Genomic DNA, 26,965 nt, shown 5'->3' on the forward strand with positions numbered 1-26,965 from the left:
GGATCGAACCTGCAACCTTGGTATTATCAGCATCACGCTCTAACCAACTGAGCTAACATCCAACAGTTGTGTCAAAAGGCCAACCCAATGAATTCAGTGAGATTCTGAACCAGGGACTTTTCTACTCATGGTTCGTTCACTCAAGTACTGAATTACGCTAATTCTACAAGTCTAGTTTTTACTTATCCTCTTTTGATTCCACCCTTCCCACAAGGAGCCCAGGGCAGTGTGACTGGTTCTTTACCCCCTTCTCACTCGCAGGCACTTTATCCTCACAACAACCCTGTCAAGTAGGCCAGGCTGAGAGAATGTGCCTAAACCAAAATCACACCAGTGAGCTTCAAAGCTGAGTGGGGGGTTTGAAATTGGCTCTGCTCTTAGTCCTAATGGTACTCTAAAGAGATTTCAAAGGGATTTTTGGGGGGATTTTTTTAAAAAAGCACAGATATTCTCTAAGGAGAGGGAAATGCCCCATAGAAACATTCCCTGAAAGATGATAAACGAAGGGCCTGAAACAGTAAGTATCTGAATTGCATAGGAAGATGCCTTATAACTAACCAGGCTGCGTATAAACTATGCCTTTCAAGCACATTCAGTGTACATTATTTCCCTCAAAGAATTCTGGGAACTGTAGCTGGCTCATCATAGAGTTACAATTCCCAACAATCCTTAAACTACAGTCCCCAGAATTCTTTGAGGGAAATAAAAGGTAAAGGTAAAGGGACCCCTGACCATTAGGTCCAGTTGTGACCAACTCTGGGTTTGCGGCAGCTCATCTCACTTAATTGGCCGAGGGAGCGGTACCTCTTTATCTACTTGCACTTTGACGTGCTTTCGAACTGCTAGGTTGGCAGGATTTGAGGGAAATAATGTGCTTCAAATGCACTGAAAAGGTACAGTGTCCACACATCCTTGGCCTTATTGCCCTATCTAGCTCTGCACTGTCTACACAGACTGGCAGCAACCTCTGCAGAACTCAAGACAAGGATCTCTCCCAGTCCTACTTGGTGTTGCCAGGATTGAACCTGGAACCACCTTTACACAAAGCAGGTTTCTCAACCACTGAGCTATGGCCCCCAATACCAGTTTCAGTGGAACAGAAGCAAGAGATTTCTGCTCATGTGATTTCTGGAGGTCCCTGGCTGGCTCCTGAACGAAGCAGGGTGCTTGCAGGAGACGGACCATCAGCCCGATCCAACAGAGATGCTCTTGTGTCCTGATGAAACTATGGCTACAGATGTTCCCCTTACCAAACCTCACACAGAATAACTCACCTTGCAGTGAATACTGGAGATCGTCGAAGTCTGTGGAAGACTGCTCTGCGTCACCTGGCGGTATCTGAGGAGATTCCATTTTCTCAAGCCCTGGGATCACTGCGCATTCCGGTTGCCAAACTGGGGGGAAATTTGGGGAAGAGGGAGGAAACAGAAAAGAAAGTTAGTAGATGGGCACATCAGGATTTCACCTTCAGAAAAGACAGCTTGTGAATCACCCTGCAGCCTTAACACACACGCTTGCTTCTGTTTTTCAAGATTTTCTCAGATTATCTGGATCAAGGCTACGCCTCCTTTTTGAATCGTAAAGCAGCTAACGCTATTCTTCTGGGTCCTATTCATTTCTAACAGCTGGCTAACCTCCAGGTCTGGAAATCCCATTGCTGGAATATGCAGGAAACAGATCTGGATTCAAAGCATTGCGGTGTTGATTTGCAAGGGATGCGAAAGATTTGAAAGGTTGATGGTGTCTCCTGGGTAATTTGGGGCCGTCTATCGTGTCTACCCTCAGGGGCGCTGCTTTTCTTCTGCATCTCCCCCCCCCCCACCAACCCCAACCCCCGCCCCTCATTAAATCTTTCGCTTTGCAAAGTTCTTTTCTTGCTCAGCAATTATTGTAGCGGGTTGGAAGCAAAAGTTGCTGAGCACACAGAAGATTAAAATGCAACTAAGAAAGTGATGTTGCCTGACACACCGGGCACCATTGTTCTGGCTCTATCTGTATCTTAGCTACCACAGTGTACCCCTGCAAGTTCCAAATGCAACAGAGTTTATTTTTTCAGCCCTGAACCACGGCCACCCTTTCTTCTGCAAAGGCACCCTCATCAATCGTGCTCAACCTCAGTGTCTTCCAAATGTATGTGTAAGGTTCGCGCGCGTGACTGCAATAGGTCTGCTCAGCTGGATGATGAAATTTTATATATTGTGAATATATGTACATACACAAACACACACTGGGGGGAAAGTGAACAAGAGCCAAAGAAATCCGACCTTCACCTAACACACACAAAGGATAATAAATTTACAGTCCTCCCCATTGTGGGAGATGCCCAGCTCACAGTGTGTGTGAGTTTTTATAAGTGATTGCTTCAGATCTAAATTCCTGGTGCCTTGAGAAACGTACCCCTTTGCTTCCATTTACTCAGTCCCATGATAGGCTTAGAGGGACGCAGGTGGCGCTTTTGGTTAAACCACAGAGCCTAGGGCTTGCCGATCAGAAGGTCGGCGGTTTGAATCCCTGCAACAGGGTGAGCTCCCGTTGCTCAGTCCCAGCTCCTGCCAGCCTAGCAGTTCGAAAGCACATCAGAGTGCAAGTGGATAAATAGGTACCGCTCCGGCGGGAAGGTAAACAGCGTTTCCGTGCGCTGCTTTGGTTCGCCAGAAGCAGCTTAGTCATGCTGGCCACATGACCAGGAAGCTATACGCCGGCTCCCTCGGCCAATAAAGCGAGATGAGCGCCGCAACCCCAGAGTCGTCCGCGACTGGGCCTAACAGTCAGGGGTACCTTTACCTTTATGATAGGCTTTAAAAATGCCTCCAGACAGAAACATGATTTCGTCCACTTCTGACCATAAGAGCTGTTTAGCAGCGGAATGGTCTCCCTCTGGAGGTTGCGGACTCTCCTTCCTTGGAGGTTTTTAAGCAGAGTTTGGATGACTATCTGCCCTGGGTGCTTTAGCTGAGATCCCTGCATTGTAGGGGGTTAGACTAGATGACCCTTGGGGTCCCCTACAATGCTATGATTTTAAAAAGCAGCAGAACAATCCACAGTTGACTGACAGGACTCCTTGCTTCAGGATGCTCTAATGTAAAAATGAAGAGACAGGAGGAATATGTGGTAGGCAGACCAGTCAGTGGAAACATAGCTTGGCGCAGGCAAAGGACAAACTTCTAGCACACTCTGCATTCAAGGAACAGAGGCTGAGAGATGGTGAAACGCAACAGCCTGGCTGGAATGTAATACTGGGGTCGTGGTGGGCACCTTGCAGATGCAGCCCCTTGGTCTAATTTAATGTCGTCCTCAGTCTAATTTGAAAAGCATTCTGCAAGTGGTCAGTTCACATCTCTGGCCAGAGCAACCAGACTCTTCCAGGGCAGGCAAAGAGAGAGAGAGAAAAGAAGGTGGAAGAAAGAGAGAGCAATGGCCTTATTTGCTCTGGTGCTGGCTCCGCCGTGAATGTCTCCCACACCCCCAATCACCATGCAGCCCTCAAGAGATAAGCCCTGAAGGAATGTAGCCCTTGGCAGAAAAAAAAGGTTGTCCAACCCTGGTTTATTGTTACGTGTACAAACCTTAGGCTCACGTTGAGCTCTCCTCTGTCACAACTGAGATGAGACAACTGAAAGTTTTCACCTAACCAAGGTTACTTTCAGTCGAAACTAGCTTGTTCCCCTACACTATAGTTAGGACTAGCCACAGTTTGTCTGGGTTCAGACGTAAGAACCGTGGCTAGTCCTAACTACAGTGTAGGGGAACAAGGCAATTTCAAACGACAAGACTATGACCCTGGCTTTCCTCCCTAAACCATAGTTAAGACTAGCCACGGTTGTCAGTTCTGATGAAACAACTAAAGTTAATTGAAAACAATAAAAAAGCATTAGAGCCAATGTGGTGTAGTGGTTAAGAGCGGTAGACTCGTAATCTGGTGAACTGGGTTCGCTTCCCCGCTCCTCCACATGCAGCTGCTGGATGACCTTGGGCCAGTCACACTTCTCTGAAGTCTCTCAGCCCCACTCACCTCACAGAGTGTTTGTTGTGGGGGAGGAAGGGAAAGGAGAATGTTAGCCGCTTTGAGACTCCTGAAGGGGAGTGAAAGGTGGATATCAAATCCAAACTCCTCCTCTTCTTCTTCTTCTTCTCCTTCTTCTTCTTCTTCTTATACTAGCGAGTCTCCTTGCGATGAGATGGGGAGCCATCTCAAGGAAGCAGTGTCACAACGAACTGGCAATGTACTAGCCCAAAGTTCCTGAAATAAGAGCAACTTAAAACTCAGAGGTTGTGGACTGGAGTGAATTGGCAGCTTCCTTCATGCCTAGATCTCTCTATTTAAGCAAAAGGAACATTCCTAGCAATGCACTCTTAAAAATCAGGACAGAAGCAGATTTTGGGGAACTTCCTGGGCAGATGTGGGAGGGCTTCGTACGACTGGCTTCCAGTTTCATTTTTAATACAGAACAGAGAGCTGGCCTGTTTTATTTTTGGACACACTGGAAGGCGGGAATATCAGGTTGCTGCCAGCAATTCTTACGCAAAACCATTTCCCCTCTATTCAGTTATAAACTTAGGACCAATGTGGGCGCACAGAAGATTGTACTACATGATCATACTGAAGAAGAAGAGTTTGGATTTGATATCCCGCCTTTCACTCCCTTTAAGGAGTCTCAAAGCGGCTAACATTCTCCTTTCCCTTCCTCCCCCACAACAAACACTCTGTGGGCTGAGTGGGGCTGAGAGACTTCAGAGAAGTGTGACTGGCCCAAGGTCACCCAGCAGCTGCATGTGGAGGAGCAGGGAAGCGAACCCGGTTCCCCAGATTACGAGACTACCGCTCTTAACCACTACACCACACTGGCTCCCTGCCTATGAGGGAGAGGGCACCACATTGCCTATGAGGGAGAGGGCATGTGTCTGCTATTATTAATAATAAAAATAAAAATCTGATCCTAAACCTCTGCTGCCTTGCAGGACATTTTCAGAAGAAAAGCCTCAGGAGTAAATAAATCAATCTGAAGTAGAGTCCTGAAGATGGTTGGATAGCGCCTTGTACTTCTCCTTCCAGCAACTCCTGCAGCCAAGCTGGTGCCAAACGTCTTGCTCTGCTTTCCTTTGGACCACATCGGTGAGGTGAAGAGGGGGGTCTTGTCGTCTGGGCAGCCCAGGACCTCCAGACACACTGCCCAGTCTTGCGCCCCGGGAAAGTCACCTTGGTGCTGCTAATGCAGCAGTTTAGTCTTCACCCGGGATGCACACTCCATTGTTTCTCGCGACTGATGGATGCCAACAAAATTGGCCATCCTACACCGCAGGGAAAGGACACGGGTGGCGCTGTGGGTTAAACCACAGAGCCTAGGACTTGCCGATCAGAAGGTCGGCGGTTTGAATCCCCGTGACGGGGTGAGCTCCCATTGCTCGGTCCCAGCTCCTGCCAACCTAGCAGTGCAAAAGCACATCAAAGTGCAAGTAGATAAATAGGTACCACTCCAGCGGGAAAGTAAATGGCGTTTCCGTGCACTGCTCTGGTTCGCCAGAAGCGGCTTAGTCATGCTGGCCACATGACCCGGAAGCTGTACGCCTGCTCCCTCGGCCAATAAAGCGAGATGAGCGCTGCAACCCCAGAGTCAGTCACGACTGGACCTAATAGTCAGGGGTCCCTTTACCTTTACCTTAAGGGAAAGGCTAGGAGAGCCTGAGACTCCCTGCTGCTGCAGTAGCTTGTGCTATGAGAAGAGAAGAATGCCTTGAAAAACGAAGGGGCTCTGGATGTATCTATGACTTCATGCCTCCTGGAGCTACAAAGAATCCTTGCGCCACTGAAGCCCTCCCTCACTGCCAATATGCCACTGGTGATATCATACCGAAGGCAGGAATAAGCACGCACGTGGCTTCCCTGGCAGCCTCTGCTGCAGCTGACAAACATGCCAGAGGCGTTGCCACCACTGTCGATCAAGCCCAGTCCTATCCCTCAGCCCAGGCTGACCAGTTTTAGGGGGGAGTGGTGATCCCAGCATTAACTGTGGAGAGGATGCCTGCCCCCTATTCCTGCCTGAATGGGCAAGTAAATTCTTGAAAGAACACTTTTTCCATGATGCATGTCACTAAAGCCTTCTCTTGCGGGGGCCCAATTAGTGCCATTGCCTTCCGTTAAGGGTTTGGGTGTAATCCTTGACGCCTCCCTTTCCATGGAGGCACAAGTTACAGCAACAGCCAAGGCGACATTTTTCCACCTTCGCCGCATCAAGCAGTTGGTCCCTTACCTTTCCCGCCCCGACCTGGCCACAGTGATCCATGCGATGGTCACCTCCAGGCTTGACTACTGTAATTCGCTCTATGCAGGGCTGTCCCTGAAGCTGTCCCAGAAACTCCAGCGGGTGCAGAATACTGCAGTGAGGCTCCTCACGGGGTCTCTGCCATGGGAGCATATTCACCCAGTGCTTTTCCAGCTGCACTGGCTCCCGGTGGAGTACAGGGTCAGATTTAAGGTGCTGCTTTTGACCTTTAAAGCCCTTCACGGCCTAGGACCCTCGTACCTACGGGACCGCCTCTCCTGGTATGCCCCACGGAGAGCCTCAAGGTCCATAAATAACAACACCCTAGTGGTCCCAGGCCCCAAGGAAGTTAGATTGGCTTCAACCAGAGCCAGGGCCTTTTCAACTCTGGCTCCGGCCTGGTGGAACGCTCTGCCTCATGAGACCAGGGCCCTGCAGGATCTGATTTCTTTCCGCAGGGCCTGTAAGACAGAGTTGTTCCGCCTGGCCTTTGGCTTGGAGCCAATTTGATTCCCTCTCTTTCTTTTTTTTTTTCCCTTCTCCTCCTGCGATGAGGCTACATTTTAATATTTTAATGTTCCATTATTTTAATGTTGTATTTTACTTTTGTTTTTAAGTTGTAATCATTCATCTTGTTTTTATTATTGCTTGTAAGCCGCTCTGAGCTCGGCCTTGGCTGGGGAGGGCGGGGTATAAATAAAAAATTATTATTATTATTATTATTATTATTATTATTATTAAAGTCTGCCGGAGAGCTTCTGCTTCCAGTCTACAAAATATCAGAAGGCTGCTCCACAATAACTCTGAGCAGGGCTTTCAGCGTGGTGGCCCCCCACTTTTGTGCAATAGTATCTCTGTCCAGAAGAAGCTTCAGGCAGCCACTCCAGAAACATGGAGAGGCATTTGGAGGAAGGCATTTTTAAAATATCTTGACAAGCTTTTCTAGCTGAATGAAAAGGTGTTCATCTTGTACCGCTTTTAAACTACAGCTGTTATTTTCATTCTGACCACGAGGACGTACTGGCTCTCTGGAGCTTCACGCAAGGGCCAGTTCCCAGTCCTACCTCGAGATGCCAGGGACTGAACCCGGGACTTTTTGCATGCAGCGCACATGCTCTACTAAGTGACAGAACCCTTCCTCAATTTGTAACATACCAAGCCAAATTTAGCAGCAAAGCAAGCCTCTAGCCTGGGATTCATAAAACAGGGATGTGAGGTCAAGCTCCGAAACAGGACACAACATACGGAACATCACTTGCGCAGGATGGGGAGATATTATATTCAACCAGAGCCAGGGCTTTTTCAGCCGTGGCCCCGATCTGGTGGAACACTCTGTCACAAGAGACTAAGGCCCTGCGGGACTGGACATATTTCCTGCAAGACAGAGCTGTTCCACCAGGCCTTTGGCCAAGACACAGTCTGACCTCCTCCTTTGGGAATCTCACAGAACTCTAGCCCAGTGGTTGCCATTAATTTGACTCTGAATTGATTTTAGAATGTATTTCAATTAACTGATTGTGATTTTATGTAAACTGTGTTATTTTTACTGTTGTTAGCTGCTTCGGCTGAAGAGGGCAGGATATAAATAATAATAATAATAATAATAATAATAATAATAATTACTATTATTATTATTATTATGCTTTCCCTCTTAAGAGCCCAAGGCACATAAACAGGTTTTGCCTTCGCCCACTTTATTCTCACAACAACAAACAACCCTGTGAGCAGCGTTAGAAACTCGGATATACAAGGGTTACAGTCGCCAAAACGGAATGCCTAGCTGCAATTTTGGAGCCAGAAGGCTCAAATGTCGTGTTTTGGGTTCCTGAAATTCATTCTGATTGTGCAGATAAAACACAACAGACAGAATTGTACAGGGTGTGTCGCTACTGTCTGAAAACAGTCAGGATCCGAGGACCTCCAGGCGGTGGAGATGTCCAACGCCCTCCTGGCGCCCGGGCATCTCTACTTGACCGCAAGTGGCCAATAGCTGGGTGCAAAATGCACCTGGTGAATTTAAAACGCTGTCTGTAAGGCAGGTATTGCTGAGAGCAAGTGGACCAATTTGCCACCCAGTTAAGCTTTAAAGCTGTGGTTTTCCCAGTAGTGATGTATGGAAGTGAGAGCTGGACCATAAAGAAGGCTGATCGCCGAAGAATGGATGCTTTGGAATTATGGTGCTGGAGGAGACTCTTGAGAGTCCCATGGACTGCAAGAAGATCCAACCTATCCATTCTGAAGGAAATCAGCCCTGAGTGCTCACTGGAAGGACAGATCGTGAAGCTGAGGCTCCAATACTTTGGCTACCTCATGAGAAGAGAAGACTCCCTGGAAAAGACCCTGATGTTGGGAAAGATGGAGGGCACGAGGAGAAGGGGATGACAGAGGATGACATGGCTGGACAGCGTTCTCGAAGCTACGAACATGAGTTTGACCAAACTGCGGGAGGCAGTGGAAGACAGGAGTGCCTGGTGTGCTCTGGTCCATGGTGTCACGAAGAATCGGACACAACTAAACAACAACAAGCTTTACGTCTGAGCAGGAACTTGAACCCGTGTCTCCCTTAGTCCTCAACCGACATGCTCACTATTGCAGCTGGCTGGCCGGCTGTCTTCCTGCGCAAAGTATAATTCAAAGTACCGGCCTGAGGGAGAACTGTGCCTCAAGGACCAAAAGGCTAGAGGAAACACCCATTTAATAATTCAGCATTCACTAAGTTTAAAATGTGAAACCATGGCGGTGACCTTTCTAAAGAAACAGAAAAGTTGGGGGGCGGGGAGAGATATATTTCTGTTGTGATAATCTGAACAAGAAGGTTAGCTGTCCTCCCCGCACAGGAAGAAATATGGAAGTATGAATCAAATATAAATAAAAGAGCAAGGTTCTGTTGACTCCAAAAAGCGAGAGAGCCTTTGAATCACCATATGTTTGGCTTGGATGCCTGCCATGGTTGTATAAATAGACCCTCCGCTGGAAAACCTACGGCGAGAGAGAATGCTTGTCCAGAAAATAACACAGATCCCAGAGCAGAAACCCTTTGCTCACGGAAAAACAGTGATCCTGATAAAATTAGTACTAGCATTTGTGTATATCACATCTGTCTCCCCTAAGTATTTCACACCCATCTCTCTACATCAACAACCTCAAATCCTGCCACAGTCCAGTCTGGCCGCAAGACAGGCTTATGCAGGTGAGAACAGGTCAGACTACGGTCCACATTGGCAAAATACATTTAAAGCAGTATCATATCACTTTAAACTGGCACGGCTCCCCCCCCCCCCGAAAGGAGCCCAAGAACTGTAGTTTGTTAAGGCTACTGAGAGGTCTTAGGAGACTCTTGTCAGAACTACAACTCCCAGAGTTCCCTGCGGAGGAGTTGACTGTAAAAACCACTCTGGGAACCGTGAGGCGAATAGGGGTCTCCTAACAACTCTCAGCACCCTTAACAAACTACACTTCCCAGAATTCTTCAAGAGAAGCCCATGGCTGTTTAAAGTGGAATCGTAGAGATTTAAATGCATGGTGTGAACATAACCTACATTTTCAGGTTGGAGGCACCATGTCCCCAAGCCAGCTCCTAAGAAACAGACGTGAGGGTCTCAACTTACTGTTACAGCCATTATAACATATCCCCCCCCCCCCACACACAATATTTCAGTGTTTTTGCTAGCTAGGCAAATCTATCTGAGCTCCCAAGTACCGTATTATTATTTTTTAAGCAGTTTGAAGACTAGAAAACAAAGCAAAAAAAATGCATATAAATATTAATGCAGATTTTAAAAGATGAATGATGGAAGGGAGGCACAGCCGAGAGAGATGTAGCAGTAGATTCCACCAGCACAAATGCAAAGAATCGAAATGTCTTGGAGCATGGCGGAAAGCACTTTGTAGGAGGATAAATGGTTATTTCTTTGCATTGTTAGTCTGTACCGCGGCATGATTTATAGCCTTTTTCTGCTAGTTAACAACAAGGAAATGTTGAAACGTTTTGAGAAAAATTAAGAGGCGACATGACAGAGGCATGCAAGGTTATGTGGACAGGGGGGGAGTTATCCTCCCTTTCTCATAATACTAGTACGGGAAACGTCCAAAGCAGCTGAATGTTGGGAAATTCAGGGCAGATGAAATAAAGTTCTTCACACAAGCACAAAAGATGTTGCAACGGCCACCAACCTGGGTGGCTCCACAAGAGAAATCAGACAGATTCATGTAGGTAAATGGTCAGAGACTCTATGGTCGCTGTAGCAGGAAACACCCCCCCCCCCCCATCATTCAGTTTATACAGACTTCACACACACTCGCACTCACATACTACATACGCTACACTTCTGCTATAAATTCATAGAAAATCAACCATATATCAGATTTGCACTGTTCCACTTTTATTTTACTCCACGAAGGAAGGACTACAAAATGGGGAAGGTTTGATACAGGCCACCATAATCCCTTGAGCATAGCAGCACATCCACAGGAGCCCTGCCCAGTTGCTATGCCAACCCTGATGGTCCTAGACAGAAGACCATCAACTACACTGCAGACTGCATACACGAGTGGATTCAACACGGACTATAACAAAAGAACAGTGATTGGATTTCCCCTCAGGGGGCAGGAAACTGCGACTACCTTTGTCTTCAGAAAATGACTCATGGGAGGGGGGAAAGAGGGGAACCAGCCAGGTGACAGGACACTCAGGTTACCACCACAACTCCTCCCTCAACCCCTCCTTTCTGTAATGTATGCATGATGTTTCTGGGGGTGGGCTTGACCTAGAGGAGGGGAATTTCAAAAGTTTTTATAAGGTCTTGCACACCATTTTTCTGTGTCTTTCCTCTCTCCTGCGAGTGAGGGGAACACCCTGCTGCAACAGTACAATAAAGGCCAAGCCTACAGGCTGCTGATTTGCTCCAATTTACTCTGGTTGGTGTCTTTACTTTTTGTCCAAGGGAGCCCTCAGAGTTTTCCGGTAACACGCGCATGGCCACTGTGAGAAAAGGGTGCCAAAGTAGAAAGGCCATTGTCCGGATCTATTGACCCAATCTTCTTGTGTTCTTATCTTTCAGGGGTATGGTAGGATACGTCCTTTTTATTTTCTCTGTCGGACGAACAACTTTCGAATTTGTTCTAGTGTGTTTTATTCAAAGTGTTTGGCTCTAAACGACTCACAAACTGTTCAGTGTTTTATACTGTAATAGATTTAGGGAAGAGACACGGGTGGCGCTGTGGGTTAAGCCACAGAGCCTAGGGCTTGCCATTCAGAAGGTCAGCGGTTCGAATCCCTGCAACAGGGTGAGCTCCCGTTGCTCGGTCCCTGCTCCTGCCAACCTAGCAGTTTGAAAGCATGTCAAAGTGCAAGTAGATAAATAGGTACCGCTCCGGCGGGAAGGTAAACGGCATTTCCGTGCACTGCTCTGGTTCGCCAGAAGCGGCTTAGTCATGCTGGCCACATACACCGGCTCCCTCGGCCAATAAAGCGAGATGAGCGCTGCAACCCGAGTCATCCGCGACTGGACCTAATGTTCAGGGGTCCCTTTACCTTTAGATTTAGGGTAAACCCTAGAAATTAATAAATTCTAGGATTGCATATGGGGTGGGAAGGGAGAAATAAAAGCTGCAGAGGAATTCCTGGCTAGCATGGCCAAGGAAGGGCCATTAAGGGAACAATTGAGGGCCACTGAGGGCCCACTGATGACATTGCCAATGCAGAGAAGTTCCCTTCCCACTGTCCTGAGGTATGAACAGAGTGATGGTGATGGGGTGTGTTTTTGAACAAGCGTTGTTGGGAGGAAGAAACAGAAAAAGGAGGGCTGCAATCCATCTTGGAGGGAGGCAGCCTGAAGGTTGTACTACAGTTCCCAGGTGCTGGAAAAGGACTTGAATCCATCTCTCCCTGGTCCAAATCCACACTATGTTCATTCATAGCAGTTGTCTTCAACCTTTTAAAACTCATCCGGGGGCTCATCTTTAACTTCTGGACTCCCTCCATGCAGACTGAAGGTGTAAATAGGCGAATAAACCATATTTATTGAAGTATAACATTCTGCACCGTGTCTTCCATTCTACAAAGGGTCACAGAGAGAGGCAGACACCCGGCTTTTGCAACAATATATTTGCAAATTGGCTTATTTATTTGCAAAGAGCATTTTTTTTTTTTTGTAGAAAGCAATAAATAAAAGCAATATAACAGCACCAGCACCACCAAAGGAATGCCATAAAATAAATGAGGAATGAGCAGGGCTTCCTCTACTCTCCTCACATGCAACACGGCTCAAAAACCAGCTTATTTACAAAGACAGGAAGGAGGAGGAAGCTGGCAATTAGAGTAACATTAACTTGGCTGGTTGACAATCCCGGATAAACAAGGAAATCCAGCCTATTTTGAACAGAAGTGCCCATTGCCATTTTTTAAGGGGATTTGATGCTTTCAGCTTACCAATCCCAAACAGAATGGTTTCTGCTCACTAAAACATTTGGGAGAGAAAACAAACATATTTTCCTTCCCAAAGCACATCAGCCACGTTTTGTGGCCTGAAAGGTGCTTAGCAAGCCCCTCTCTTTTGCAATCTAAAGCAGCTCTCAGAAAGGGGGTTTATTGGACCCTTCGTGGACTCAGGTGGGTCACCAGTTGTGCAGCATCCATTGGGCCTAGCTGCCTCAACAGTATCCCTTTAAAATGCTCAGAGCCAATTGTATTTAGGATGGAAGGAGAGGTTTTAGCAGTGTTTGTTGGTTTCTTTCTTTGCCTGGAAAAGGACGAGGGACAAAACACATTAATGAGTTTAGCTGTCTGGCTTACTGAGGACGGGGAATGACTGGCTGGTCAGGGACTTCAACAACAGACCCTGAGTGTTCCTTGATGGCTGGAACTTTCTCTCCTATGCCTTTGAAAGGTGACATCCTTCAGCAAGTGAGAGGGAGAAGCAGTTTTTGTTGCAGTTTAAGTTTTGGGAAAGAAGTTCCACTATGGCTTGGATCAAAAACAAGTCATCTACTCCCTCCTTTTCCATCATGGATTCAGTTTAGCAGAACACTTCCTGGTTTCATCAAACCAGTTCACTGTGACATCCAAACTGGGAAACTGTGGTTGAGATGATCGTTCCAAAACAAGATTTCAAAGAAGGATCAAACTGTGGTTTGGAGGGATTGCTCCAACTGCAATTTCCCTGTTCGAGTGTCATGAAAAATGAGGACATTGATAAACTTTGCTTGTTCGTGTTATTGTCCTTTATTTGTAAAAAGTCTGTTAAAAATGAGCAGCTTTCTTAAACCATGGTTCCTTAAACTATGGTTTGTTCAAAACCAAAATCAATCTCTCCCTGCACACAAAGACACTTGCAAAGGAGAAGGACATGAAAATGAACAGAAGAAGCAGCCTTTTACTATTCTCCAGGATTTCAGACACGGCTCTCTCCCAGTCGTATTTGGAGATGGTGGGGATTGAATGCAAGACCTTATGTAAAGAAGATGCTCTTCCATTGAGCTTTCACCCTTCCCAAAATCTTCTGCTAATGTCATGTTAATGAATGGTACAGATGCAGAGCTCAGTGGAAGAGTCAGCAACTCTGATTAGGCCTTTCCCTGCGGAATAATATGATGAAGGTTAGCGGACAAAATCTTCCCCATCATTTTATGGGAAAACTTCACTTGCTAAGTTTCTGTACATCCATCACACAAACTTGGAGGAGTGGGGAAATACCATATTTTTTGCTCTATAGGACTCACTTTTTCCCTCCTAAAAAGTAAGGGGAAATGTGTGTGCGTCTTATGGAGCAAATGCAGGCTGCGCAGCTATCCCAAAAGCCAGAACAGCAAGAGGGATTGCTGCTTTCACTGCGCAGCAATCCCTCTTGCTGTTCTGGCTTCTGAGATTCAGAATATTTTTTTTCTTGTTTTCCTCCTCCAAAACTAGGCGCGTCTTGTGATCTGGTGTGTCTTATAGAGCGAAAAATACGGTAAATCTCGAGGAATCGTCTCAGAAGAAGTTCATGCAATACAATTAATGCTGTTCAGAGAGGCCTATATTTTCATGCCTGCTTTCAAATTTCACCACTTCATTTCATCTCAAGTCTGGACAGGCTGTCTTCCACATCCAAAGTCGCTAAAGGAATTCCTCAATAAGGCAGGGCTTTTTGGAGATCCCTGCCTACACGTTTCTAGCAGACTTCCATCTTACATGATCACGGGCTCGTGCAGTTCAAGACGTCACAACATAGCGACGCAGGCAAGTTTAAGAGGAACACGAAGTCTGAACTGAGTGGGTATGGAATGTGTGGAAACGACATGGGAGAAACATGAGCAAACATGACTCACTTCTGCTTTGAAAAGCACAGGGCGCAAGCCAACGGACACTGACATATTTTATTGTATTTTAAGATCGTGAGGTCATTGCCCAGTAATGCAGCCAACTACTTCAGTTGCTGCACACTCATTATGTAATGCAACCTGAAAAGCTTAAAGAAATATTGGGTGGCCTCCGTTGTGTGTGCAAAATTCCACTCACGCAACAGGACTTCCTCTTCTTCTACCCCCCCCCCTTCAAAATCTGCTTTAGAGGGTCTTCCAACACTCAGGAGCAGATTTTAAGACTGGATGGCGGGTACTGAATGGGAGAGGAAAGGGATAGTTCCATTGCACAAACAGACATCTGCTGCACAAGCAGAACAGCTGGATGTGACCCATTGTATTAACAATTCTATTATGATTAATAGTTATTAATTGTGGAGGTATGTGATAGATTGCATTTGCCAATCCCTCGAGAAGAGCAGCAGCAGCCGGGAGGCAATTTCAGCATTCTAGTGAAAGGCATTTATCGCCCTGCAAATCAAGAGTCTCTGCCAAACAGCTTCACAGCCGGAGAGACTGTGTGCAAAAGACGGGTAGCACAAAATTCTTAATCTCAGAGTCGTCGGTTCGACACCCACAATGGGCAAAGGATTCCTGAATGGCAGAAACTGAACTACCGTACATGACCCTTGTTGTCCCTTCCAACTCTACAGTTCTCTGATTCTGTGAAAATCTGGGGGAATATACTGTTATTATAAAGGACGCGGATGGCGCTGTGGGTTAAACCATAGAGCCTAGGACTTGCCGATCAGAAGGTCGCCGGTTCGAATCCCCACCACGGGGTGAGCTCCTGTTGCTCGGTCCCTGCTCCTGCCAACCTAGCAGTTCGAAAGTGCATCAAAGTGCAAGTAGATAAATACCGTATTTTTCGCCCTATAAGACGCACTTTTCCCCCTCCAAAAATGAAGCGGAAATCTGGGTGCGTCCTATGGGGCGGATGCAGGCTTTCGCTGAAGCGTGGAGAGCGAGAGCGGTGGGTGCGCACCAACCCCTCTCGCTCTCTAGGCTTCAGGAAGACATCCGCAGCCTAGGCAGCCCTGCAGGAGGTCCCGCAGGGATGTCTAGGCTGCGGATAGCAGCCTGCCGCCCGGTGGGTGGGGCGCCCTGAAGCAGAGCGCCCCTCGTGCCGGGCAGACACCCGCAGCGTGGGGAGCCCTCCAGGAGTTCCCTGCAGCGCTCCCCACGCTGCGGATAGCAGCCTGCTGCCTGGCGCGAGGGGCGCTCTGCTTCAGGGCGCCCCTCGCGCCAGGCAGACACCCGCAGCGTGGGGAGCCCTCCAGGAGTTCCCTGCAGCGCTCCCCACGCTGCGGATAGCAGCCTGCTGCCTGGCGCGAGGGGCGCTCTGCTTCAGGGCGCCCCTCACGCCAGGCAGACACCCGCAGCGTGGGGAGCCTTCCAGGAGCTCCCAGCAGCGCTCCCCACACTGCGGATAGCAGCCTGCCGCCTGGCGCGAGGGGTGCCCTGAAGCAGAGTGCCCCTCGCGCCAGGCAGACACCCGCAGCGTGGGGAGCCCTCCAGGAGCTCCCAGCAGCGCTCCCCACGCTGCGGATAGCAGCCTGCTGCCCGGCGGGCGGGGCGCCCTGAAGCAGAGCGCCCCTCGCGCCGGGCATACATCTGCAGCATGGGGAACGCTGCAGGAGGTCCCAGCAGCGCTCCCCACGCTGCAGATAGCAGCCTGCTGCCTGGCGCGAGGGGCGCTCTGCTTCAGGGCGCCCCTCACGCCAGGCAGACACCGGCAGCGTGGGGAGCCCTCCAGGAGTTCCCCGCAGCGCTCCCCACGCTGCAGATAGCAGCCTGCTGCCTGGCGCGAGGGGCGCTCTGCTTCAGGGCGCCCCTCACGCCAGGCAGACACCCGCAGCGTGGGGAGCCCTCCAGGAGTTCCCCGCAGCGCTCCCCACGCTGCAGATAGCAGCCTGCTGCCTGGCGCGAGGGGCGCTCTGCTTCAGGGCGCCCCTCACGCCAGGCAGACACCCGCAGCGTGGGGAGCCCTCCAGGAGTTCCCCGCAGCGCTCCCCACGCTTCAGATAGCAGCCTGCTGCCTGGCGCGAGGGGCGCTCTGCTTCAGGGCGCCCCTCACGCCAGGCAGACACCGGCAGCGTGGGGAGCCCTCCAGGAGTTCCCCGCAGCGCTCCCCACGCTGCAGATAGCAGCCTGCTGCCTGGCGCGAGGGGCGCTCTGCTTCAGGGCGCCCCTCACGCCAGGCAGACACCCGCAGCGTGGGGAGCCATCCAGGAGTTCCCCGCAGCGCTCCCCACGCTGCAGATAGCAGCCTGCTGCCTGGCGCGAGGGGCGCTCTGCTTCAGGGCGCCCCTCACGCCAGGCAGACACCCGCAGCGTGGGGAGCCCTCCAGGAGTTCCCCGCAGCGCTCCCCACGCTGCAGATAGCAGCCTGCTGCCTGGCGCGAGGGGCGCTCTGCTTCAGGGCGCCCCTCACGCCAGGCAGACACCGGCAGCGTGGGGAGCCCTCCAGGAGTTCCCCGCAGCGCTCCCCACGCTGCAGATAGCAGCCTGCTGCCTGGCGCGAGGGGCGCTCTGCTTCAGGGCGCCCCTCACGCCAGGCAGACACCCGCAGCGTGGGGAGCCCTCCAGGAGTTCCCCGCAGCGCTCCCCACGCTGCAGATAGCAGCCTGCTGCCTGGCGCGAGGGGCGCTCTGCTTCAGGGCGCCCCTCACGCCAGGCAGACACCCGCAGCGTGGGGAGCCCTCCAGGAGTTCCCCGCAGCGCTCCCCACGCTGCGGATAGCAGCCTGCTGCCTGGCGCGAGGGGCGCTCTGCTTCAGGGCGCCCCTCACGCCGGGCAGACATTGGCCAGCCCCACAAGCTCGGGGGACAGCAGGGAGGCGCAGCGCCGCCACCCCGCTGTTCCTCGACCTGGTTGGGTTTCCCGGACCTGCTTTTGGGGGGAAAATAAAGGAAAAAAAATTTTCCTTTATTTCCCCCCCAAAAAACTAGGTGCGTCCTATGGGACGGAGCGTCCTATGGGACGAAAAATACGGTAGATACCACTCCAGCGGGAAGGTAAACGGTCTTTCCGTGCACTGCTCTGGCTTGCCAGAAGTGGCTTAGTCATGACCCGGAAGCTGTACGCCGGCTCCCTCGGCCATTAAAGCGAGATGAGCGCCGCAACCCCAGAGTCGGTCACGACTGGACCTAATGGTCAGGGGTCCCTTTACCTTTATACTGTTATTATGATGACTATTTTATTATTAGGCTGTCAGTATATTTTTCAAATGTTTTTATCACTGAAGTTCTGTGCTCTACCTGGAAATGCAAGGGATTGAACTGGTGAACTTCTGCATACAGAGCGCCTGCTCTGCCACTGAGCTATGCCCCACCCTGTTCAGCGTGTTTAGCATCTGGCAGGGGAAAGCAGCTGGAAGGAAGGCTGGAGGAGGACAATGAAGTGTTGGGAAATGGGTTTAGCTGCCAGCGCCTCCTCTGACATTGCTCTGCCCTCCCCTAAGGCACTTTGCAACTTTTTTTGGCATAGCCTTTGGTTCTCTGCCGGGATGTCTCCATATCCTGTAGCCACTCATAGTCAGCTCAGGTGAGAAGCTGTAGCAAGACTAGCTTGGCCTCAGCTCCAAGAATGAAACAACAGGCATGGACACCAATACTCGAAGAGCTGCCAGTCTTGCCCATCTGCCTATGTTTCTGGCCAACTCTGCTTTTTTAAATTTTGAAACACACGACGACATTCATGAATTTCACACACACACAAATCACACCTCGCTAATTTTATTAAGAAGTGGAAAACTGCTCCAACTGAAGGGTTTTCTCGATGGTGTTACTAGAGGCTCACCCAGTTAGTTTTAGGTCCACGTCATGCTTCCAGCCTCTCCTCCAAGAAGCTCAAAGCAGCCTACAAAGTCACCTTCCTATCAGTATCATTTTTGGGTGCCTTGGGCCAATGTTGTTGTGGTCCTGGCAAGACCTGAATCTGCATTTTCTTACTGTAAAGGTAAAGGTAAAGGGACCCCTGACCATTAGGTCCAGGCCGGATCCTGAAGGCAATAGGGCCTGATCTGGCCCCCAGGCCTTAGTTTGCCAACCCCTGCTCTAAATGTTACACCTGTCTTCACCCTCTGCATTACAAAGATGTCCGCAAACATGACATGAAGGCTGGCAACATCATGTGGGGACGACCACAGTGCTGTGACCAGAGGAGGGAGGCCCGTTCTCATGTTGCCACCCTCCAGATCTTCAAAAGCACGCATACACATATATATATGCGTATGTATACACATACACATTATTCACCATACTGAATTATCAATTTTGTCAGAATAAAATATGAAACTTTTAGCAACGGTCAATTTAAAAGGACACTAAGTTTTTAGAAATGGTTGCTTACTTTTATTTTTGGGGAAGACTCTTATTCCTTGCATTAAGGGTAGCCAAATTCTGTGTGATTGCCATAAAACTTAGGGAACAAGCTGTACTATCATAATGATTAAGGCCTTAAATGATAATTTTAGGTTATATGTTAGTGACTGCAACCTTCCAGCTGTTTGACTTCATCCCCAAAGGCACACTACTCCTCCACTGCCTCCGTGGACAGATGCATGCCAACAACTTCACCCTCGGCCTCTGCGAGACTCTGCTTGTGAATCCCTCAGCTCACACACTAAAGCATAAGTAGAAAAGGCTTCCTCCAAGAAACACTTTTGAGAACCACCCCCTTAACAGTATCCAGCCTTCACTTTACAGTAGGGCAGGGCATTATATTCCTACAAAGGGTGATTGACCAGCAATAAAAGTTCACTGGGAGCCACAACCAATGGTGGGTGGGGTTTGCAGCTGATCCCAAACCACAGGCCCTGCACCCCACCTTTGGGATCTTCAAAGTGGGACCCACATTTTATCTCAGTAATCCTTACAACGGCCCTGCATGGTGGGGCAGAATTATTGCTCCAGCACTGCAAGTGAAGAGGTGAGGTTAAGTGTGACTGGCTTGCTATGTCCACCTACTGAGTTTGGGGCAGTGGAGAGGCTCCAGCTGGAAGCTACACCTGCAGAAGAGCACACCTGTGGAGGCAGGCTGGAATAATAGTCTCCTCTCCCTTGTTTACGTGGGATTCCCCCACTTTAACCCATTCTCAATCTTCCCATCAGCAGAACTGGAGAGCTGAATGCAAAAACATTTTGCAGAATGAAGGATGGCTTCAAAGCACATGAGTGATTATCCATTTCTTGAAACTCAGGATGAAACAATTTAGACCTCCACCATAACTCAAGCAGCAATTCTATGGCCTCCTCAGAGCTACAGTTTTGATTCACTAATCATCTGGCATGTTGTGCTACATCTACATACTGTACCTCTAAACTATTTTGCTTGCTGTCTCACATTTCTGAGATCCTCTAACTTCAAGAAGAACGGACAGCCTCAGTTGCTTTTTAAAACATTCAAATGTTTCACCCAACATTTTATTGCTGTTTTTTGCATGCTTCAAATTGCATATAAATTATTGTTTGTTTTAAATTTCTCTAACCTCCCTTGGGTGTGGGGTTTGGGGTTGTTTTGCCCTGAAAAGTTAAGCATGGATTTAATGAATTAGGTTTCGCTAACTTCACCGATCGCAAATCTCTCCTTTCTTACCCCACCAGCACCTCCACACACACACACACACACACACACACACATAAAGCAGAATCGGCTCTTTGCGCCTTCCTATGCTGGAGCTGACAGCTGTATTTAAAAGACGCTCTCTTTCCTGGTCCTTCCATTCTGAAAAAGCTGCATCCCGTTGCATCTCCTGCTTACAAACGTCCATGACACAAACAAACACCGCTAATCTCAAAATGTCACACGCGTCTTTTGTTATTGGGGCAGCTGCCTCCTTGCAGCCCCAGCCCGCCCCGTCCTAGATCCCTGGGCGGGTTTGCTCCGAGGGATTCCCCCGAGCAGAGGCGCCCCGGGGCTGCATCCCTCCTCCCCGCGCTCCCGTCTTCTCGTCAGGGGAGGAGGGGAAGGGAGAAAGGTGGGACGGACACCTAGGGAAGAACAAAGGCAGCGGCAGACAACAAAGGGGGCCAGGTAGAGCAGGCAGCCAATCCCATCGCAGGCGCGGGAGAGGACTCGCCTAACAAGTGGTGGCCGCGCGCGGGGGAGGGAGGCGCCTCGCCGCGGGAAGGAGGAAACCCCGCTCAAGTTGCGCGCTTCGGTCCCGATCCGCGCGGGCCACGCTCCCCAACACCTGCGCCAAGCTCAGGCGCGATGGGGGTGGGGTGTGACTGGGGAGAGGGAGAAAGACGAGAGTCTTTTCCATCCCGCCAGCCTTCGCCTTTCTCTTTCAAATCCCACGGGAACAAATGGCTCCCGCCTCCGTTGCCGCCCGAGCTCCTTTCCCGCCCAGGCGCGGAGGGAGAGGCTCTCGAAAAGGCGCCCGAGAGCAGCAGCAGCAGCAGCGCTCGCCTCTTTCCCTCCCGAGCCCAGGAATCTGGGGGCAAAAAAGGGGGGTGGCGGCTCTGGGCCGCTGCTCCTAATCTCTGCTGCCCCACTCTGCCGCCCGGAACTTCCCAAGTATATGATTCTTAAAGGCCGCATCAGTAACTGCCCTTCACTGATAATTCTATTAAAAAATAAAAACAAATCTCCCCCTCCCTTCTTCGCTTCGATCTCTGCCAAGCCCCCACCCTCGAGCGCTCTTTTGCTTTCGCTTTGCTCCAAAAACTTCGCCAAAGGCGCGCGCGCAAGGAGCTGGGTAAATTCTCCAAACTCCAGGCGATCCACCCATGCAAAAGATTGTGCCACCATCAACGCACAACGCGCGCTCCCAGCGCAGAGTTCCGCTGCTGCCCCGAGCAAGGCCCGCTCCTTTCCCCCGCTGCTGGTTCAGCGACGCCCGGGGACCCTCCCCAACCGCGGACTCTCCTTTACGCACGGAGGGAGGAGAGAGAAAAAAAGGAGAGGGCTCACTTTTCTTTGCGCGCGGGGTCTGCAGGGGGCAGCCGCTCCGGATCAGCTGGGGAGGTCGCTGGTGGGCGGGAAGGGAAGAGCGGGGCTTTCCTTGGCGCCGGAGTCCTTCTCCTTCCCCGCCGCGCCGGGGGGTTTCCGACTCCCTCTGCCGCGCAAACCACGCCCCGGAGCCGGTGCCGCTCGGCCCGATCGATTGCTGCCTGCGGTTCTCCGGCGGGATCGCGGCGGCCGCCCCGGATGGAAAGAAGGGAGCGCGCGGGGGTTGGAGCGCCGCGCCTCGCCTTGGCCGTCGGCCCGACAGTCCGCCCCCGGGAGAGAAGGAACAAGGAGGCTCCCTGCTCGCTCCCGGCCTAGCGTGCAGTTCCTCGCCGCCCGCCTCGGCCCGGCCAGCGCGCAAACAAACAGCACGTGGCGGGGAAGGCCGGGAGGAGGAGCAGGGAGGGCACCTGCTCGGAGCGGGCTTACTTGGTGGTGAGTGGAATTGCGCACCGTGGGATTTTGGCAAGCGGAGAAGGACGCAAGCGCTCTGCGCGGGTTTTGCGCCCGATCCACCGGCGGCGGCCGCAGATTGTGCTTAGAAAGGGAGGCGTGGGTGTTGTGCAGGTGTTTAGAAAGCACGGGCGCGGGGCAGCCTTGCCACCTAGGAACAGGTGCGCGCATGTGATCCAGGAACTTACGAATCACAGCAGCGTGAACTTCTGCATTGGGGAAGATGGTGAGAGAGAAACCTTTGAAATCCCAGCTCACGCAGTTCTGATGCTCACATGAGACAGCCACCCAAAGTAACTTGGGAAGCAGGACATGAACAAGAAGCCCCTGACATTGAGATTGGATCTAGTCCTGTTATAAAAGACTTTGAAATATAAACACCTCTCAAAATACCTTGCCCCCCACCAGCACTGTGTAAAGCAGAGTTGGTCTGCTAATGGGCCAGTTCCCTGGAAGGAGGATGGGAAAAAACTAGAATGTGTTGGCTAATCCTGTCATTGTCCATGGGGTTTTCTTGGCAGGGATACTAGAGTGGCTTGCCGGTTCCTGCTCCAGGTGGATCACATTTGGTCAAAACTCTCCACTATGACCTGTCCATCTTGGGTGGCCCTGCACGGCATAGCTCATAGCTTCTCTGAGTTAGTCAAGCCCCTTTTCCACAGCAAGGCAGTGATCCATGACAGCTTCATAAAAAGCAGAGATATCACCTTGCCAACAAAGGCCCATATAGTTAAAGCTATGGTTTTCCCAGTAGTGATGTATGGAAGTGAGAGCTGGACCATAAAGAAGGCTGATCGCCAAATAATTGATGCTTTGGAATTATGGTGCTGGAGGAGACTCTTAAGAGTCCCATGGACTGCTAGAAGATCAAACCGATCTTAAGGAAACCAGCCCTGAGTGCTCACTGGAAGGACAGATCCTGAAGCTGAGGCTCCAATACTTTGGCCACCTCATGAGAAAAGAAGACTCCCTGGAAAAGACCCTGATGTCGGGAAAGATTGAGGGCACTAGGAGAAGGGGACGACAGAGGACACGATGGTTGGACAATCTTCTCGAAGCTGCGAACATGAGTTTGACGAAACTGCGGGAGGCAGTGGAAAACAGGAGTGCCTGGCGTGCTCTGGTCCATGGGGTCACGAAGAGTCGGACATGACTAAACAACAAACAAGAACAATCCTGTCATTGGCTCTGGCTCCACCTATGGGCTCTCTTCCTTCCTACCCACTAGTCTCAGTGGGTACTAAGCACCACTGTCCACAAGGACTACCAAAGTTGATTCCATACCAAAGTACGCCAGGTGGAAAAGAATTAAGGAAGGGTGTTTCGTCCAGGAAAGCTGGACGTTGCTGGGCCCAGAGAGGGAGGATTTGATTTGGACCACAGTGACCACATCTGTAAGGGAGCTGCTGTCTTTCAACTTCTGCACTATAATGTTTTACATTTTTTAATTTAAAAAATTAAATGAAAGCCATTCCTAATCCGCCTGATGTTTTCAATGCCCTCAAGTGGTATACACAAATAATGCAGAAACTCTAAAACTACGGAATAAAATAGTGAGATGACTTCACAGCCAGGAAAACAGCATTTTTTAAAAAACAACAAAACAGGAACAGGTAAAAACAGCAAGAATAATTCCTAAATAACAAGGTCTATTCTTCTCGGTCAAGGAAATCCTAAGCAAAAAGAAATGACTTCAAGAGACTTCCAGTAGCTGATGCTTTGCCTATGGCAGATGCAGTTATGATACTGATTTATTTTTCAGGGTGGTTGTGTCATAAAGATTAGGGTTTGGGGGTTTGTTTTTGCAACTATGCTATGGGCTTTGCTCAAAGATTTGGCTGGTTAAAAACAACCAAATTTGATTCGACAATTGTTTTATTTATTTAAAGCCAGACTTTATCCCAGCAGCTTTCGCCCCACCCAGCTGCCGCAGGAGAAAGTTAGAGCTGCAGGGAGCGGCCAGTCAGAACCTGAGAGCTGCCTCACCTTAGCAACCGCCGGCGCTAATTATATTCTGACTCTGCAGAAAGGTGGATTTTCCATCTAGGTGTGTACGGTATATCACTTGGATTTTTTTCCTGCTGACTTCTGGCATTGCCTTTCAGTTTTAAATTATTATTATTATTATTATTATTATTATTATTATTATTATATACTGCCCTATACTCAGGGGTCTCAAGGCGGTTCACAGAATAAAATCAAGATATAAAACCACAAAATACCTGATAAAAATAAAAACAACAACCCAATAGCCCCCCCCAAAAAAACCCCTCACATTTTAAAAAGGTCATAAGATGTAAATCGGATCAACCAAAGGCCTGGTTGAAAAGGAACATTTTCGCCTGGCACCTAAAGGTGTATAATGAAGGTGCCAGGCAAACTTCTCCAGGGAGAGCATTCCACAGACGGGGAGCCACTGCAGAGAAGGCCCTGTTCTCATGTTGCCACCCTCCGGATCTCCAAAAGCGCGCATATACATATACACACACATATATATGCATTATTCACATACTGAATTATCAATTTTGTCAGAATAAAATATGAAACTTTTAGCAAGGGTCAAATTAAAAGGACACTAAGTTTTTAGAAATGGTCACTAACTTTTATTTTTGGGGAAGACTCTTATTCCTTGCATTAAGGGTAGCTAAATTCTGTGTGATTGCCATAAAACTTAGGGAACAAGCTATGCTATCATAATGATTAAGGCCTTAAATGATAATTTTAGGTTATATGTTAGTGACTAAGTTTTAATTTATATTTTTTTTAACTGTTGCTATATCTGTATTGTCCCTGTTATACCTAATTGCAAATTCAAATGTATCCCTATTGTGTTTTATGACTTCCTTGATATTGTATGTGGGCTGGAACTGGTCTGTGACCGAAATAATAAACTTCACTAATTCTTTGAGTGAATTTTTTTGACCTGCACAAATTCAGCAGGGACTCATTTTTGCTCTAGTGATGAACATCCACATATTCAACTGCCCAGCTGTTTTGTACCAGTTTACAGTGCAACAGAAGGGCGTTCATAACTATAGCCCTATATTGGAATAGCTTACAAGATGTTGATGTGGGGTGGGAGCTGCGGAAAAAGGAGAATTCCATAAAATCATAGGATTGTAGAGTTGGATGGGACCTTGAGGGCCATCTAGTCCAACCCCCTGCAATGCAGGAATATTTTGCCCAATGCGAGATTCGAACCCACAACCCTGGGATTAAGAGTCTCATGCTGCTCTGGCCAGGGAGGGCGGGGTATAAATAAAATTTATTATTATTATTATTATTATTAGTTGCTCCAGCTGGCTTAGGAGAGGGGTATACATGGCTTTCCTGAGGGCAACCCCCAAATGCAACAACACAGAGAAGTCAAAGCCAGGCAGACATCGCCGGAACAAGGCAGAGAAAGCTTGCAGCTTTGTCCCAGTGCCGCTAATGCAACAGCTGCGAGACCTGGAGACCCACCAAAACGCTGCGTCGGGAACCGGATGCCTTTGAAAACCAGTTCTCCTGTGAAACGAGGCATTGACTGGGGAGGCTGCTTGTGCAAAAGCATCACCACCTGCTTGTTTACTCAGAGAACAAAAGCGATCCTGAGAGCTTGTTTAGGGTAGTAAGTGGCTAACGCTGCAATCCTAGACGCACCTGCTCAGAAAGCAGAATCATAGAACTGCAGAACTGTCACGTGGGAGGGGACCCCTGCGGTCATCTAGTCCGACCCCCCTGCGATGCAGGAATCTCAGCTAGAGCATCAGTGGTGGCAGCCTCTCCTCCTCACCCGCTTCTCCAGCAGCTGCCCGAGGGAAGAGGCTGGCAGCAGCGGCCATGGATGCTCTCACAGGATGCTCTCTCGCTGAAGAAGAAGAAGAAGAAGAAGAGTTTGGATTTGATATCCCACCTTTCACAACCTTTAAGGAGTCTCAAAGCGGCTAACATTCTCCTTCCTCCCCCACAACAAACACTCTGTGAGGTGAGTGGGGCTGAGAGACTTCAGAGAAGTATGACTGGCCCAAGGTCACCCAGCAGCTGCAGGTGGAGGAGCGGAGACGCGAACCCGGTTCCCCAGATTACGAGTCCACCACTCTTAACCACTACACCACACTGGCTCCCACTTGGTACAAAGACTGGGTCATGCTCGTCCTTTTCTGAATCTTTTCCAGCTCTACAATATCCAAAACTGTACATAACATTCTACGTGCATTGAAACCATAGATTATCCCATTGGCAGTTTTATTTTCAGTCCCTTTCCTGCGAATCCTTAGCTCAGCCCATAGAGCATAATAATAATAATAATAATAATAATAATAATAATAATAATAAATTTTTATTTATACCCCGCCCTCCCCAGCCAGAGCTAGACTCAGGACAGCTAACACCAGTAAAATTACAATACAAACATAATAGGGGGAGAAAAAACAAATTTAAAATACAAGTTAAAATGCAATTTAAAATGAAGCCTCATTTTAAAAGTAGCCCATAGATCAAAACCATAAGGGGAGGAAAACCTAAGGGTCAGACTGAGTCCAAACTTAAGTCCAGGCAGAACAGCTCTGTCTTGCAGGCCCTGCAGAAAGATGTCAAGTCCTGCAGGGCCCTAGTCTCTTGTGACAGAGTGTTCCACCAAGTCGGGGCCAGTACTGAAAAGGCCCTGGCCTTAGTTGAGACCAATCTAACCACCTTGCGACTTGGGGCCTCCGAAATGTTGTCATTTGTGGACCTGACATCAATACCAGGGAAGATTCTGGAGCAGATCATTAAGCAAACAGTCTGTGAGCACCTAGAAAGGAATGCTATGATCACCAATAGTCAGCATGGATTTCTGAAAAATATGTCATGTCAGACTAACCTGATCTCGTTTTTTGACAGAATTACAAGCCTGGTAGATGAAGGGAATGCAGTGGATGTAGCCTACCTTGATTTCAGCAAGGCATTTGACAAGGTGCCCCATGATATTCTTGTAA

The 26,965-nt window shown here is 49.3% G+C and overlaps 2 protein-coding genes across 2 annotated transcripts in view; one reads left to right on the forward strand and one right to left on the reverse strand.

Moving 5' to 3' along the window:
* SYNE2 (spectrin repeat containing nuclear envelope protein 2) overlaps window positions 1-21,922 on the reverse strand; it is a 256,839-nt gene extending 234,917 nt beyond the window's left edge. Inside the window, exons 1-2 of the mRNA XM_083432892.1 lie at window positions 21,519-21,922; window positions 1,275-1,394 (exon numbers count right to left, since the gene is read on the reverse strand). Of these exons, the coding sequence (XP_083289018.1) occupies window positions 1,275-1,353 (79 nt within the window). The 5' untranslated portion in view covers window positions 1,354-1,394; window positions 21,519-21,922. The remainder of the gene's footprint in view (window positions 1-1,274; window positions 1,395-21,518) is intronic.
* SGPP1 (sphingosine-1-phosphate phosphatase 1) overlaps window positions 21,823-26,965 on the forward strand; it is a 70,340-nt gene continuing 65,197 nt past the window's right edge. The window contains exon 1 of the mRNA XM_083438279.1: window positions 21,823-21,989. The gene's annotated coding sequence lies outside the window, so the exon portion shown is untranslated. The remainder of the gene's footprint in view (window positions 21,990-26,965) is intronic.

Source organism: Podarcis tiliguerta (genome assembly GCF_965153285.1).
Source record: "Podarcis tiliguerta genome assembly, chromosome: 1".
NCBI classification, from domain to species: domain Eukaryota; kingdom Metazoa; phylum Chordata; class Lepidosauria; order Squamata; family Lacertidae; genus Podarcis; species Podarcis tiliguerta.